General features: G+C 38.5%; 1 protein-coding gene across 7 annotated transcripts in view; it reads right to left on the bottom strand.

Moving 5' to 3' along the window:
• The window catches only part of LOC127656209 (adhesion G protein-coupled receptor B1-like), an 86,713-nt gene that overhangs the window by 48,456 nt on the left and 22,341 nt on the right, over positions 1–15,916 (bottom strand). For 4 of the 7 annotated variants that reach the window (XM_052144406.1, XM_052144410.1, XM_052144412.1 and 1 more), the window contains exons 3-11: positions 12,264–12,368; positions 9,254–9,421; positions 7,973–8,152; positions 3,527–3,856; positions 3,293–3,394; positions 2,695–2,801; positions 2,400–2,594; positions 2,233–2,301; positions 1,654–1,762 (exon numbers count right to left, since the gene is read on the bottom strand). In XM_052144406.1, coding sequence (XP_052000366.1) covers positions 1,654–1,762; positions 2,233–2,301; positions 2,400–2,594; positions 2,695–2,801; positions 3,293–3,394; positions 3,527–3,856; positions 7,973–8,152; positions 9,254–9,421; positions 12,264–12,368 — 1,365 coding nt within the window. The remainder of the gene's footprint in view (positions 1–1,653; positions 1,763–2,232; positions 2,302–2,399; positions 2,595–2,694; positions 2,802–3,292; positions 3,395–3,526; positions 3,857–7,972; positions 8,153–9,253; positions 9,422–12,263; positions 12,369–15,916) is intronic. The other 3 variants (XM_052144407.1, XM_052144413.1, XM_052144411.1) reach the window with 1 other exon arrangement.

Genomic DNA, 15,916 nt, shown 5'->3' with positions numbered 1-15,916 from the left:
AAGCCTCCGAGAGGGATAAAGGCCGACTGTGGACGGAGAGAGAGCGTTTACGGGCAGCTGTCCATCATATGTGTGTGTTGGAGTCTTTGAGTTTTTAATTAAATAGAATTTATATTGTCAAGCCGGTTCTCACACCCGGCCCCTTATCAGGCTAATCAAGCCTAAAGGGATAGAGGGATAAAGTGATAAAGGCCGACTGCGGACGGTGGTGCAACAGATAGAGAGAGCATTTACAGGCAGCTGTCCGTCATATGTGTGTGTTGGTGACTTTTGGTTTAAGTTTTTATTGAAATATCATTTATATTATCAAGACGGTTCTCGCCTCCTCCTTTCCATTAATCCCTTTACACTAACCAACCAAATAAACCAAAAACCCATACCATTCTTTAGAAAGTTCTTGTAAAATGTGTTCTGGGTGTTCCATGAAAGTTTGTCATTATATATGAGTGCATGCATATTTTTATGCCATGTGTGGGACTAACAGGAGATGCTATTGCATAATCTAAGTTCATGGACAGCTCTGTGATTCAGAAGTAAACAGAAAGTGCTGCTGCCCCTAAGACCCCTAACCTTTAAACTCTCCCTCAGCTGCGACCCACAATGTATGACCATGGTGGCTCATCTTCCCACTGTTTTTATTAGCTGTGTGCTGAGTAAAACACAGCACTTGTTGAGCTAAAGAGACGTGGGCGATTCAGAGTGGGATTCCAAATGCCCGGAGCTACAGTTTTTTGGAAATCCTAGTGTATAGCATCCCAGGGACAGACTTATTCATTGCTCAGGGACTACTTAGGATTTATAAATGGATATAGTGTGAATAACCAGTTTGAAACTGGGAAGCTTTTAAAGGAGTTGTTGTCAGTACTGATTTTGGGGTGATTTCAATTTGTGATCTATTTCAGCATCATAAAAAGCTTCAAGTGATATTTAATAATAACATTTCACTGCAATTTTCTTTATTATATCACCATTTCAAGTACACAAATAACCCCTTTCTGCTTTTTAAAGCTACAAGGTTGCCTACTAAGATATTCAACCACTACACTACCACTATTATCAGTGGTTGGAATGGCAGAGATTCAAAGGGGGGACTCTAGTCTGGGGGTGTGTGTTTGTTTGATTGTGGGGGTTAGTTCACTGAGGATGCATTAAACTGACTGAAAATAATAAAAAATTCACAGTACAGGTATATATAACGATACAATTTAATTAAATTACACATACACATATGTACTTGTGGATGGTATTGTGAGCAAAGAAAAACATATATTTGTGCATTATTCTGGTGCGTGGATTTGTAAACTGCACGTGTGGATCAGTTGCGTGCCCGTGGATTCCCGTGTGTATCTGTCAATCTGTTGTGTGAATGTGTTCTAGCCACTCACGATAATCAACATTGCGCAACCACAGACGCAGAAGATCCCACGCATTTATGTGCTGAACCCACACTGATTTCGTAGGCTATTTAGTGGAGAAAAGATAGAAATACTCTTTATAAACCCCCTGATAAATGTAGTCAGTTTGTACGGGAACGCCGTAATCCCACGTAATTCACTCCGTCCAAGTTCCAGCCCTGGCTACTACTAGCCTGTAGTGTCATCAGACAGGAGAAAAACAAGGTATGACCATAGCTGAATGTCATCAGAAACTGACCCAAGTTGTCTGTGACCTCATAGTTATCTTGGAAGTCCTTCATGCGAAGACTGATGACATCCACAAAGTCCTCCATTAGACGAAACAACTCCTTAACATTAGGGCCCAGCTGTATGAAAGAAACATCTTAATTTCAAATTAAAGTTTTCCTTTAACATTGTGATTCTGACATATAATGACATATATTTTTACGGATAAATAGTATTTTCTAAAAATGACGATACTAATGCAGTTAAGCGTGTGCATGAGCTTTATGACATCCTTTTTAAGAATGTAAATTGAAGCTTGTTTTAAGACATACATCCTAACCTAACTAATGATCTTTCTAAACAGCAGGAGACATTAAGCTGAAAGAAAGATGCGCAGTGAAGAGGAGAAAAGAAGCCAATTAATCATCTTTAAAACCAGCTGAATCTAGCACAATTACTGAGTAAATAAGAGTGAAACAATGTGAATAGATGAAAATGCAGGGAATGAATAAGTGAATGAATGAGTGAAAGAATGACTGAAATAAATATTGAATGAAAGAATGAAGCATTTGTGTTAATCACTTGAGAATTAGAGTAACGGGTGACTCACCAGTTGGGCCTCCTCCCACCTCTCCCTGTTTTCTTCCATCAGTAGGTTACTAACTGACTGCACAAAATTCTATAAACAAAACAACACGACAGAGAAACATTCAGAGTCAATTCACTTCAGCAAAGTTTATTTCAATTGGAACCAAACAAATAATACAGAATACTGACTCTCATGTCTGCATTACTGGGGCTGTAGTAAGATCTCCTAAAGATCTCTGTCATGTTCTTTAGTACATCTATGATAGCTAGAAGGTCTCCACTGTAGCTTGTTCCATCACTGGAGGTCACCCTCAATTTGGTCATCACCTCAGAAACCCCATCTCCCACAAGCCCCCTCTGAGCCTTAGACAAGTGATCTCTAGTCTGGAGTAGAGAAAGATCAACAACAAGTTTGAAAACACCATTTTTGAATGGGTCTGCATGATCATTTCTTGGCTAGGTTTGGACATCTGTTTGATCTCACCAGTGTTTGGATACTGCGGTAATCATTAGAAACACACTTCATGTAAGTTGGGTTCTCCCAGTATGCAATGCCCTCATCGTCCAATGAACATTGCCGAAGAATTAGTCCTGCACAAAAGAAATGAGCCATCATGAAAAGAGCTTGAACATAAATTGATTATTAACTCTGTGCTGAATGGCTGTTAATGAAGGTCTTGCTGGTTTACTTTAAAGGGATAGTTCACCCCAAAATGAAAATCCTGTCATCATTTTCCCCTCATATTGTCTCATGTCTCATCTCATGTTGTTTCTTTTGTAGAACACAAAAGGAGACTTTTTTCAAAAGTAGACAAAAGAAGCTAACATTTTGCCATACATCTCCTTTTGTGTTCCATGTAAGAAAGTAAGTCATATGGGTTTTGAAAGATGAGTGTGAGTAAATGACAGAATTAAGTTTGGGTGAACTATCACTTTAACTTCTTTAAACTAAGCATCTGGAGCTGTCCGTGGTGCTGAATATGTCTGTGTGCAGCTTTTGGTGATGACTGTTTACAAAACGTGATCCCTGTGTGTGTGTGTGTGTGTGTGTGTGTGTAGTGCTTGTATGAGTCATGTCTTACCCACAGCATTTGGAGGGCAGCGGACAGCCGCTGTGTCTCCTGCAGGAGTTCTCTTCCACACTACGTTGGAGAAATTCTCCTCGTCACAGATCTCATGTGGCTCTGCATTAAACCACAGATGTCAGAAGAGAAAACAAAATACCTGCAACAATCCTGCAAAATACAACTTGAGGTCCTTAAGTTGTATTTTTTAAGATGTGAACAAAGTAACAAATATAACACAGAACGTCTTACCAGGACATCTCTTCTCGTTGCAACGTCGAACTTCCTCTCTGTCCCCTGGACATGACTCCCCACCAAAGAAGGGGCCATAGCACACCCTTTGCCTTTGTTGGCTCCCTCCACCACATGTTTTGGTACAACCAGCCCAAGAGCTCCAGAGCTGCCATTGACCATCAACAGGACACTCTCTTAGGAAGCAATCCTGTTTCTGCAGCCACTCGCCCTGACACTCTAAGCCCCCATACGAGGGCCCGTTACACTCCCGTGTGCGCTGCATTGTCCCATTAGAACAGGATGAAGAACAGGAACTCCAGCTGGACCACTCATTCCATACGCCGTCAACTACAGAGGAATAGATGTGTTTATAACATAAGAGAAACAGAAGAAATATTCTGGAACTATTTTTAGGATAAGGGCTGGGCAATATATTTAAATATATAGTACTTTGCAAAAGCCTTAGGCACTTAAGATGTTTCACAAAAGCATTTGTCTTAAGATGGTTATTAATATCTTAAGCTTTAGTGTGTCAATAGAAAATATACATTTTAGACTCACAAACTTTACTTTTGTAATTAGAAAAGATTAGAATAGAAGAACAGGGAACCCTGCAACAAATGTCATGGCCCCCACAATGCCCTCTACTGAACATCATGTCAGTCTGAGATTACATAAAGAGACAGAAGCAATTGAGACAGCCTAAATAGATAGAATAACTATTGTGAATTCTCCAAGAAGCTTGGAACATCTTATCTGCCAACAACCAAGAAAAACTGTGTCCAGGTGTACCTAGGAGAATTGGTGCTGTTTTAAAGCCAAAGGTTTTGGTGCTGCATCTCCTTTAAGACTTGTTAGTAAATGGCCACTGCTATGATTGGCACTTTGCTCTTGACTGACATGCGCTCTCTCACTGCTCACCACTACTGGGTGGGCTACAAAAGTGATAAGTTAAAGTTGCCGTTGATGTGTTGTTGTGGAGGCAGTCTAACACAGTGTGACATCACAATGTTGAGGAAGTTGAGAACGAGTCGTTACTTAAATTAGGTTTTTATAGTAAAATGACAATTTATCAATTGTCAAATGGACAATTAATGTCAAAAGATTAAAGAAAATTGGGTTCATCATCTCATGACTCCTTTAATTGCCAAATATAAAGCACATAAAAATTATTGCGATATTAAAAATTTTACTAATCTTCAGCAAAAGTATTGTAAATATTCAATATCTCCTCCAGCCTAGTGAGGGATAGAAGTTACAATGATGCAAGGGAGAAAATTATCTAAACACTCTTTTATTTATAATTACAGTGGGTATCCATACAGAATAGGCTTTTTACCACCGTGATCACCGCGTGAATGAGTCATTAGCAGCTCACTGGCAGCCATAAACCGCTAAGGGGCAATATAAACATATAATTTCAACAGGCCAGAGCTGAATGCCTCAGAGCTCTTTCTCCCAGCGTAATGATTATTGAGAGGTGGTAAGTGCATGTTACGCTTGTTTTGCCAACTGCCACAAAAAGAAAAAAAAGAGGAGAAGAACAACAAACTTAAAAACACAAACTTAGTTTTTTGCTAAACGTTGAAATGTAGACGCATGATTACATTTTTACTGCAGCATTCAGCATTCACAATGACATCTACATATTCGAGAGTTATTTGTTTGCATTTATTAATTCATATTTCATTAGAGAGAAATATATTTTGCGAGTATTTTATACACACAGACATTGAGCGTGCATCATTAGACTGCATATTCAAACAATTGTGACTTACAAAAACTGTTAAGACTCTAAACCTGTGCTTTCTTTTTACGTGCCAATAGGCTTGCCCATATTTTCTATTTTTAAATAGGATTATCAAATGTGAATGAATTAATTGATATCTATACCATTGTGTAATATTATGTTGTATTATCCTGAAAATAAAAATGAAAGAAAAAGTGAACAAAATCAATATGTATGGCAGCTTATCAAATAAAATATCATAAAATATTTGAAAAAGAATCGCAATTTTCCATTACGTGAATTAAGCTGGAAGTTTTGTGACCACATTATTTGTCTCAAACCTGTAGGTTACTAGCTTTGTAATTCATTATCTATCATTGTATTTTATTAGTAGTTAATATGTGATAATAACCAATGTTGCCCCAAAGCTTGATCAAAATGATTATTTTTTGGAGTGACTATTTGCTTTCAGATGTACCCCAAAAGTCTATTGATAACCCCAATAGTCAAAGTGTGTTAAGAGTGTCGATCCAGTGGCGTGGAGCGTAAGTATGCCTGTACAACCAGGGTTCGGTTCTGCATTTAGCATATTATTTTCTCATTCTATTTCTCTTTTCTTTTCTATTGTTACCATGAGCAGGTTACCCCATGTGACTCTACCCTCCCTAGCAACCGGGCCAATTTTGTTCCTTAGGGGACCTGGCTGGACTCACTCAGCACACAATGATTCGAACTCGCGACTCCAGGGGTTGTAGTCAGCGTCTTTACTCGCTTCCCATTCTATTTCTTAACTCCACTCTTAAGATTTTCTTTATTACAATTTATAATAAATAAAAATTGTTTCAAAAGGTAGTTTTACTATAGTAATATTGTAGTAACTCTATATAAAACTAGATTTGTTTTGGCAGAAAACATAGATTTGATTATATTAATGTTTTTATTAATTATATATAATTTTTTTATTTTGAATAACATTGTATGATTTTATAGTACCTGTGTATTCATGTCCCATTGATAAATGAAAAAAGGAGTTCTGTTGCTTTGAATAAAATTAATGTTTTGGCATTAATGAACATGGATTGGAGTGGACATAAAATTGTAATAGCTAAGATTCCGACACAAGCTGTCCCAACTGCAAGTCCATCGGGATGTGGGACACGGTGTAAAATCAGGACAGTCCCTGTTATTGGGACGTCTAGTCACCCTATCTCCTTATGTGCAATGTTCATTTCTGTAAACTATATTGCTGATAGAGTGTGATGCCAACTAATTGGTTCAGCCTGTATGAGTGTGTGGCAGGGCGGAGGGCGGGGCCGGGTCCCGTATTACACACCCTGTCCCGTATTAGGCTAATCAAGCCTCCGTGAGGGATAAAGGTCGACTGCAGAGGATCGTGCGAGAGAGAGAGATAGTTTACGGACATGTCCATCATGTGTGTGTTTGTCCTTTGTTTCAGTTTATTATTAAAATATTATTTATGTTGAAAAGCCGGTTCTTGCCTCCTCCTTTCCATTGATCCCTTTACAGAGTGTTAACTCATATTAACTTGTTGGGCTTTTATACAAAGTGACACAACTTCTTATGACCTTTAGCAATAGGACATGAATACACGGGTACTACAAAATCATAATATTTTATTAAAATAAAAAATAATATACAATAGACCCACTCTCAGTCAGCATATGGCCAATGGATGTGGCTTGCGATCGTTCACACGCCGTCCATTAGAGGCAACAACACCATGATGTGCCAAGCAGCAAGATTCCAATACACGTGGCATGCAGAGTTTGCAGTTAGTGGGGGTTCGGGACGATATTTAGCCTAATATCTTTTAAAGCATTAATAGGATTAAGGCAGTAAGCTACAGAGGATGGGGCAAGTTGACCAATCAGATGAAAGGGGCGTTTCAGTTATGATATGTGTCATAAATTTCAAGGTGTAAACACATTTTTTAAACACTGAAGGGAAACAAAAATGTAGCCTTTCCCACCAATCTCTTTATTCCATTTTAAATAGAAAATGAAATGGTCAACATGCAATTGTAGGCTATCTGCTTATTTTAATCAGTGTTAAAATCAATAATGAAACAAATTTTTTGTTTTTCATTTTTGGGTTAAAAAAGGAAAAGATGCAAAAGTACACGGACCCTTTCCACCTCTTGGCTGTGATTTTGCTAATGTGTCTCACGTGTGAGAATTTCAAGTTTTCACATGGCGGTACTCCCCACGGTAGTAAGACTTTTGGTTGCTTACCCACTGTACATGACCAGGGCAGGCGAAATTCGTGTCTAGGACTTTCATGTGATGTTGCAGTATTACGCCGCCATGAACGTATTGTTCTGCTCAAGGGCACAAAGTTGATGGTTCATGGCTTGCTTTTTTGCGGGGATCGAACCAGCAATCTACAGATTATCAGCCCTGAGCCTTAACTGCACAAACCCAGTGTGAGAGACAGAGAGAAAGTGAAAGCAGGACAGACAAAGCAAAAGAGCGAGCATAAAAAGGAGCCATTGTTGAAAGATATATTGTAAGGGAGAGGAAGGGCTTTGGGTTGCCAAACAGCTGTCCAATCTGCAGTGATTTAAAGACTCACTAAATCACTGTCTCTCTGTGAACTTCACAATAGTTACTTTCAAACTCCTCTCACACTGCATCGCATTAGGCTTTAATTGTGCAGCTTGATGGAAATCATTAAATCTGCGTGAGACAGTATGTATTTAAAGACCCAAAAATCACCTGGACACACGGCGATGTTGCAGAATTTGGTCTGCTTCTCCGGACCCTCACAGGGGTTTCCTCCGAACTGTGGCGGTTTGCAGGAGCGTGTGCGATCCCTGTATCCACGGCCACACGTTGAAGAACACAAGCTCCATGGAGACCACTCATCCCATGCCCCGTGCACTGCAATCAGAGCGGCTAGGGTATGATTTATAGAGAGAAAGACACACCTCTACAGACACAAACATGCACTAGAGAAAAACTTGATGAGGGAATGTTAACGCAAGTACATGTGGAACTGTTTGTGTGTAAAAACCTGAACTACAGTTTCCGGCTCCAAGTTCTGAATCTTAAAGTTAAAATCTAAATCAGAGTTTTCTTGTTTTTAGTCAATGTTTGATAGCTTTGAGGCCATCTATCTGCTAGTGTACTCTAAAATGTTGACACAATTCACTTTTAGCGTTAACTTTTTTTTAATTTAGCTTTGAAATCTATGTTTTTTTTTCTTCCAGGAAAATGGACAAAAATATGGATGACAACAGACTTTTTTCAAATCTAATGCTCTCAAGAATAAGAATTCTAATACAATCTGCCACCAACTACAAACTACCAAGTTCATGGCTGTGATATAACAAAAGCATATTGGCTATTTAAAAAAAATAAAAGACGGAAAGAGTCCGTCAATTTATCCCACCCAAACTTCCTGTTTCAAGAGGTACTGTGTCAACACAAGAACAAAACTGCGCTTGTCAGGCAAATTCAAAGAAAACCATTTCCCACATTAAATTTATATAATTAAATGGGATAGTTCCCCCCAAAAGATCAACTGTGAATTTAAAATGTGTTTATAACACAATCTGGGTGAGAAATGTAAAAACTTTTGGGTGAACAATCCCTTTAATACAACGTTGGGCAGACACGTGTTTATTTCTGATATGCGTGCCAGTAGAGTTTTTAATAAAACGTTTCTCTGGCCCCTTGAGATTCTGAAATGGTGGGATGAAAAGAGACAGTGAGAGGCATAAAAACAGAGACAAAAACACACCATCCTATATGCAGTGGGAACTATAGGGACTTATCCTGCACTTAATCCCAATAACACCTTACCACTGCTCTCCAGCGTCCAGTGTTGAGAAAGGAGCAGCCGTGCACTGAAGCCAGGAAGAGTGAGCCTTAAGCAGGCAGTAATTAGATGGTGAGTGTGACAGACTAGTGGAGCTATGTGGAGTTGGGACGGGTGAAAGGAGAAATAAGGAAGATGGTGGGGGTGAGGAGAGGCCTGAGGTGGGCTGTGCTTACCTGGACACACAGCAGTGTTATTGCATGGTCTCTGTTCGCGCAGCGGCCCGCTGCACTGCGTGCTGTATGACACGGAGACGCAGAAGCGCGTGCGGCTTTGCCAGCCCTCACCGCACGTGGCCGAACACACGCTCCACGCAGACCACTCCTCACCCGACGGAGGATCCACTAAGAGGGGCGGGGGGAGGTATGGGATGGGGAGGTGGGGGTGGGGTTTAAGGTGTGGACGAAAGGGTAGGAAAAGGGCCAAAACTAATTAGAATGCAGGATTAGCCACTTCATCAAACAGGAAAGGGTAACTCTAAATCATTTTGTGGCTAATGCCATATTCTGAGCCTTTACCCATAGGATAAGTTCACACATTCAGTTTTGATTTTGTAAGTCAGTCATTTACATAAGGCTGTCCAATAGATCAGCCACACTTTAATATCTGTCAACCGGTTTTACAGAGATGTCCAACTGGATTAGCCTAGAAATCATTGAGTAATCCCACAGGAATATAAAAATACTCAATTTCCAATAGAGCGCAACAGTGCTCAGCCACTTTTTACAGCCGTCTTGGTTTCAGTAATGTTTTTCCATTATTTTTTATTTATTTAAGGATTTCATAAAATCCTTAAAAAAAAAAAAAAAGAGTTGATTATAAGTAACAAAACAATATATATTAACTTAATTGCAACATTTACAGAAATATAAAAATATATATAGTATATAGTTTGAGAGTGAAGAGAAAAAGTGCATAATGGATGTGAACTGTTACTACATAGCTCTTTTGGTGCACTTTATTGGCTGCATTTCTCTGATTGGTGGATCTTGCTCTGCAGGATCATCGGTAGTGTAGAGATTGCATGGCTACTGATTTTTAACTGGTCGAGACTGAGTCAAATTCGATCGGATCAGATTGAACGGAATACACATCAACCATTATGTTATCTCATCGTAAGCATCATTTTATTAAAAATGCGCAACAATAGGTAGGCATGCATCAAGCTGTAACATAGCTAAAAGTTAACATACTGTAAGTGTCTAGACATATTTAGATTAGCCTACGTAGACTACCTGCATCTGCTGGCAGTTTCCCCTTCCTCTTGCAGCCGCTTGTACAGATGATTACAGGTGGACAGGGGATCTAGCATGCAGGATGGGGATGTATTCCATCATGTCATCATACTCAAACTTGAAGCTCTTTTCTTACTCGCCAAATCATGTTCTTGAAGAAGCAAACATCAACCAGGTCAGATGCCCAAACACATAAAGTTGTGCTGATCATGTTGAAAATCCCTAACTAGCACTAACTGGTGCCTTTTTATATGATTATGCATAGCACTAGTATTTCTGGTATATTTAAAGGCCATTTTGCATGTGTTGGAGGTCTGTGGCATCTGTGCCATATTTATCAAAGTACTGTACATTTGAGCACTTTCGCTCTTTCAGTGCAGAGTCATCGGCCTACACACCTGCTGGAGAGTTTCCGAAATGAAAGATAGCAGGGAAACAGTCATTTATATTAACGAGAAAAGCGATAAATGATTGGTTGATTAACTAATATTCATCAGGTAGGCTCCATGACCCAACCAGTAAACCTAACCCTGACTAATCAGATAGAGCTTCCCTCGTTAATATGAATCTTCTGAAACATAGGATGGCAAGGGAAATAGACCATCCGCTGTATTACTTTACAGATACGTTTTTTATATCACATGGAAAGTGACTAGTCGACTTCAGGCTGACAGAATATAAATATGCAATATAACAATTACAAGAAGTCAATTTCAGAAGCCATACATGTTAAACATTTCACAGTAACTTTACTGAACAACGTAGATACATTGCGATCGGTTAACACACGAGTAATATTCGATTCATAAAAGCATGACAAGCAATATATGCTTCAAAAACCCTACCAGAAAACATAGCCAAGCATTATAGCAGGTAAATAACTTTGCCAACCGGATAACAGATAAACATCCATCTAGACCGCAACGATTCTGTCCTAAACTGTGTGAGAGTTTTAATGAACTGAGTTGAACAGCGTAGTTAGATTCTCCAGACGGAACATGAGACAGCCGGCAGTTCTTTCCTGTGTGTGCAGACATGATGTAATGATGCAAGGATGAACGTCATAAACCAGTGATTTTGTGCCAAATTGAACCCGACAGCTCAAAATGCAAATCATTTGTATAGGCTTACAGAAGTAAATCTGGGTAAGGTAAGAATAATTTTTTGAACACTGATTGTTGATGTATTCAATCAATAATGTGAATTTGTTCATTTTAAGCAAAAATATCGTACATAGTGTAGCTTTAAATAATAATTTCCCGTATGGAAAAATTAACAGAATTTTTACTACTGGAACCGGACTGTTGCACTCTATAGGAAGCACTTGGCTGTCATGGCAGTAGAATAGATAATATGGGCTGTCAAGGCTGTCCAATAGGAGGAAACAGAGTGTCATTGAAGAATCAAGAATGCCCAATAGAATGATGTTGACTGTCAAAAGGGAAACTAATCTCATTCTAACAACATTCAGGTGCTACATACATAGAACAGCAAATTCATGCAGTATTCACATAAAATACAGCCAAATACAAATAATAAGTATTACATCATATTAGTAGCCAAAAATATATTTTACTAAAGCATGCAAACCAATTACGACCACCCCCAAGCAAGGTGTGTCTTGATCTTGTTTGTTTTTAAAGTATGGCTAAAGGGTCAAGACACTTTCGAAACTCTTTTAGCTTCAAATTAAGCAATGGTGTCCATGATTCATACATCCCAAAGTATCACCATGAACCATGCCATAATACACATGAAAAGACATACAAAGCAAAAATTGCAACGTCAACAACATAAAAACACAAAGCCATAGCCACATACGCATCCAGTCTACTCCCCTGTATGTGAAATTGTATGATTAGTTGCAAAGTTTGCAAGTGTGTGCATATACGTTGATGTGTATGTATGTGTGTGTAACCCCAAGCTGCAGAGGAGGCTGATGTCTTCTTACCTGTTTGGGAAGACTGCTGTCCGCTGCGGGTCTTATCTGAGACCTCCCGTTTACGGCTGTCCACAGAGCGCAGGGATTGGCTACGAGTGCCAAGTCGGCTTTTGCCTGCAGGATGGGGTGGGGTTAGCAACTACAGTCGACTTCTGATTGGGCTGATTTGTGTGACCTGAACACCTAAATCAGCATCAGCCATGCTTGGGATTTTGTGTGAACATGTTACATAGCTGAGGAGGAGTGAAATAGTGAACCTGTGTACATGTTTCTGGTACCAATCATGAGATGTGTTCATACATCATTGGAGATTCTATGAGAGTTTTGACACTTACGTATGTGTGGTTGAAAGAGGTTGTGTGTCCTCAAAATGTGTGCTTTGAACCCCGAGAATCAGCAGTGTGCAAGAAGGCGGCAAAATGGATTGAGCAGTGGATGGCGGATGAAAATAAGCAGACCATGCGGATCGGAGACACAGACAATTGTGGTGAAGACATCTGCAGCCGATGGCCTCGACAATGGAGTGGGTTATTTACTCATGGCCTCCATTTAAACTGAAATGGAGATCTACTCACTACTGTCATATTTACAGTGACTTGGTCAGTGTTGCCCTTACCAAGCATGGCCTCTTGCATTCCATTGTATTTCACTGGACTTAAACCCTTGCCTTTAGAGGAATGCTGCCTGTACCCTATGGGTCCAATGAAAAGCACACAAAAATGGCTCATTCTATCATCAGTCTATAATTCTATAATTTTATTATGTTACATTGCAAAGAATATATATATATATATATATATATATATATATATATATATATATATATATATATATTATTTATTTATTTATTTATTTTTTCCAAGGAAATTATTCCTTAAAACAAGTTAACTTTAGTAGACAAAATTGCAGAATATTACTAAAAATATTACCTTTTTTTAGAGAATACTTGTTTGTATTAAGTTACACTGCAAAGAATGAGACTTTTATTAATCAGTATGTTTGTCCTGTTTTCCAGTCAAAAATACCATTAAAAGAAGATACATTTACTTAAGAGGCAAAATTGAAAAATATTCTTATATTAGACAAATGTATCATATTTATAGCTTGTAGTTTATATAAATATTAATATTATATTAATGTTGTATTTATAATACTTTAATATAATATATAAATTATATATATATTAGTTAGTTTTATTTACATGAGAAGCAAAATTGTATAAGAGAATATATCTTATTTAAAGCTTTTAGTTAATATAAATATTTGTAATATTAATATAATATATTTATAATAATATTAATTATATTATATAACTATTTAAAAATGTATATTAGTATTGTAAATCTCATTTATATTATTTTCATTTACAGTTTCATTGTCACAATTCCCTGTTGTCTGCCCTGTGTTTCTCACTTGCCATCTGTCCCAGACTACACTACCCATAATTCCCTGCCCTCATCACTGCTGTTTCATTTTTTCACCGGTGTTTAATTGAATCATTATCCTTGTGTATTTAAGCCCTGTTGTTTTTTCATTCATTCGTTGTCAGTAGTTAAATGTATGCATGTGTTCCTGCCCGTGCCCTTCTTGGATGTTTCTCTCGTTTATATTTTGTTTTTCCCATCGTGGATGTTTTATTTGTTCCCTGTTTTGTTATTTGAGTTACCCTGTTCACCTCTTGTTTTTCCATTAAAAGCTGCATCTAGATCAGAAAAAAATAAAAAAAATAATAAAAATCCACAATGGGGAAAACCAAAATATAAACAAGTGAAACATCCACGAAGGGCACGGGCAGGACCACATTCAAGAACATACATACATTTAACTACTGACAACGAATGAACAAACAACAGGGCTTAAATACACAAGGATAATGAATAAATTTAACGCAGGTGAGAACAATGAAACTGGCAGTGATGAGGGCAGGGAATTATGGGAAGTGTAGTCCAGGACAGATGGCAAGTGAGAAACACAGGGCAGACAACAGGGAATCGTGACATTCATATATTGGTTTACAAATTGGTCTTTTTTTCATATTTTAAGTGAAACTAAATTCTGTTATATTTATGTTCCTGTGAGGATGGGGTGTGATGGTGTGTTTGTCTGTGGGAGAGGGAGAGTGTTAAGGCTCATCACCTGGGCTGTCATTATCATTAACACCTGTCACTTGTTATATTGATGGTGGAGGGAGACCTGAAAAGGCCGACAAAGAGCATCAGTCGGCAGAGAGAAACTCTTGCTATGTGTGTACAACCCGATTGGGTGACTTGTTTGTGTGTGATTATTTAGCCACTGAGTGCCCTTTTTGTTTGAGTTTTGCGAATGAAGCTGAAAAGTAATAAAGTACTCCCGTTAACTGTTTACACTGCCTCCTGACTCCTCCATTTGCTCTGAGAATACTATCTCTGTTACAGTTCCTAATTCAAGATATTTTCTCTCAAAACCAGCCTTCTGATCTCACAATTTTGCTAAGTAAACGCACCTTGATTCAAGCGTGTTCAAAGGAAGAATGCTGATTAAGCTGATTAAGCTCTCTTATTCTGTCACACAGGAAGCATAACAGCTTGTTTTACAGTGAAATGTGAAGAATGTAAATGAGGTGTCAGATAGTGAGAGACAGAGAGAGAAATCATGTACTGTATTTGATGAAAAATTCACTTCTTGACAAGTAAAACAGTATGTTCTTTAGGTATGTCTGCAAGTATTATGAACAGATTCTGGACATACTTCATTCAAGAACGTAAGCATTGTCCCATGACAAGGATATACACTCACTGAGCACTTTATTAGGAACACCTGTACAACTACTTATTCTTGCGATTATCTAATCAGCTAATCAGCTAATCGTGTGGAAGCTCCGCAATGCATAAAATCATGCTGATACGGGTCAGGAGCTTCAGTTAATGTTCACATCAACAATCAGAATGGGGCTACATTTTTATCTCAGTGATTTAGACCGTGGCATGATTGTTGGTGCCAGGAGGGCTGGTTTGAGTGTTTCTGTAACTGCTAATCTCCTGGGATTTTCACTCACAGCAGTCTCTAGAGTTTACTCAGAATGGTGCCAAAAACAAAACAAAAAAATCCAGTGAGTGTTAGTTCTGCGGACTGAAACGCCTTGTTGATGAGAGAGGTTAATGGAGAATGGCCAGACTGGTTCGAGCTGAAAGAAAGGATATAGTAAATCAGATAACCTCTCTGTTCAATTGTAGAGCGAAGACTAGGATTTTGGAATGCACAACACGTCGAACATTGAGGCATGTGGTCTAAAACAGCAGAAAACCTTGTCGGACACTTTATTAGGACCATAATGTTTCTAATAAAGTGCTAAGTGAGTGTATGACATAATAACAAATGCAAAAATTATTTGTTCAGGTTTTGATAAACAAGCACCATTTAAGCTCAAGGAACAACTTTCTTGATATATTTAGCACTTACAAATTGAGAAGAGCTGCTCGACTCGTGGTTGTCTGAAGATTTTTTTTAAATCCAGCATTTTGAACGTGACATCTCCTCAGCTCCCATGGCATTATGGAATCGTAAAGCATCCAGTTCTCAGTCCACACTTCCGAATTTTGCCGGGAATAGTAGGTCATCTGGTTATTTCTTGCTAACTATTTTATGAATACTGAGGATTCGGACAGTATACTACTCCATTCGCG

The sequence above is a fragment of the Xyrauchen texanus genome, chromosome 15 (assembly GCF_025860055.1).
Source record: "Xyrauchen texanus isolate HMW12.3.18 chromosome 15, RBS_HiC_50CHRs, whole genome shotgun sequence".
NCBI lineage: Eukaryota > Metazoa > Chordata > Actinopteri > Cypriniformes > Catostomidae > Xyrauchen > Xyrauchen texanus.
Note: the sequence above shows the minus strand (reverse complement) of the source record. Positions and strands in the feature narration are given on the sequence as shown.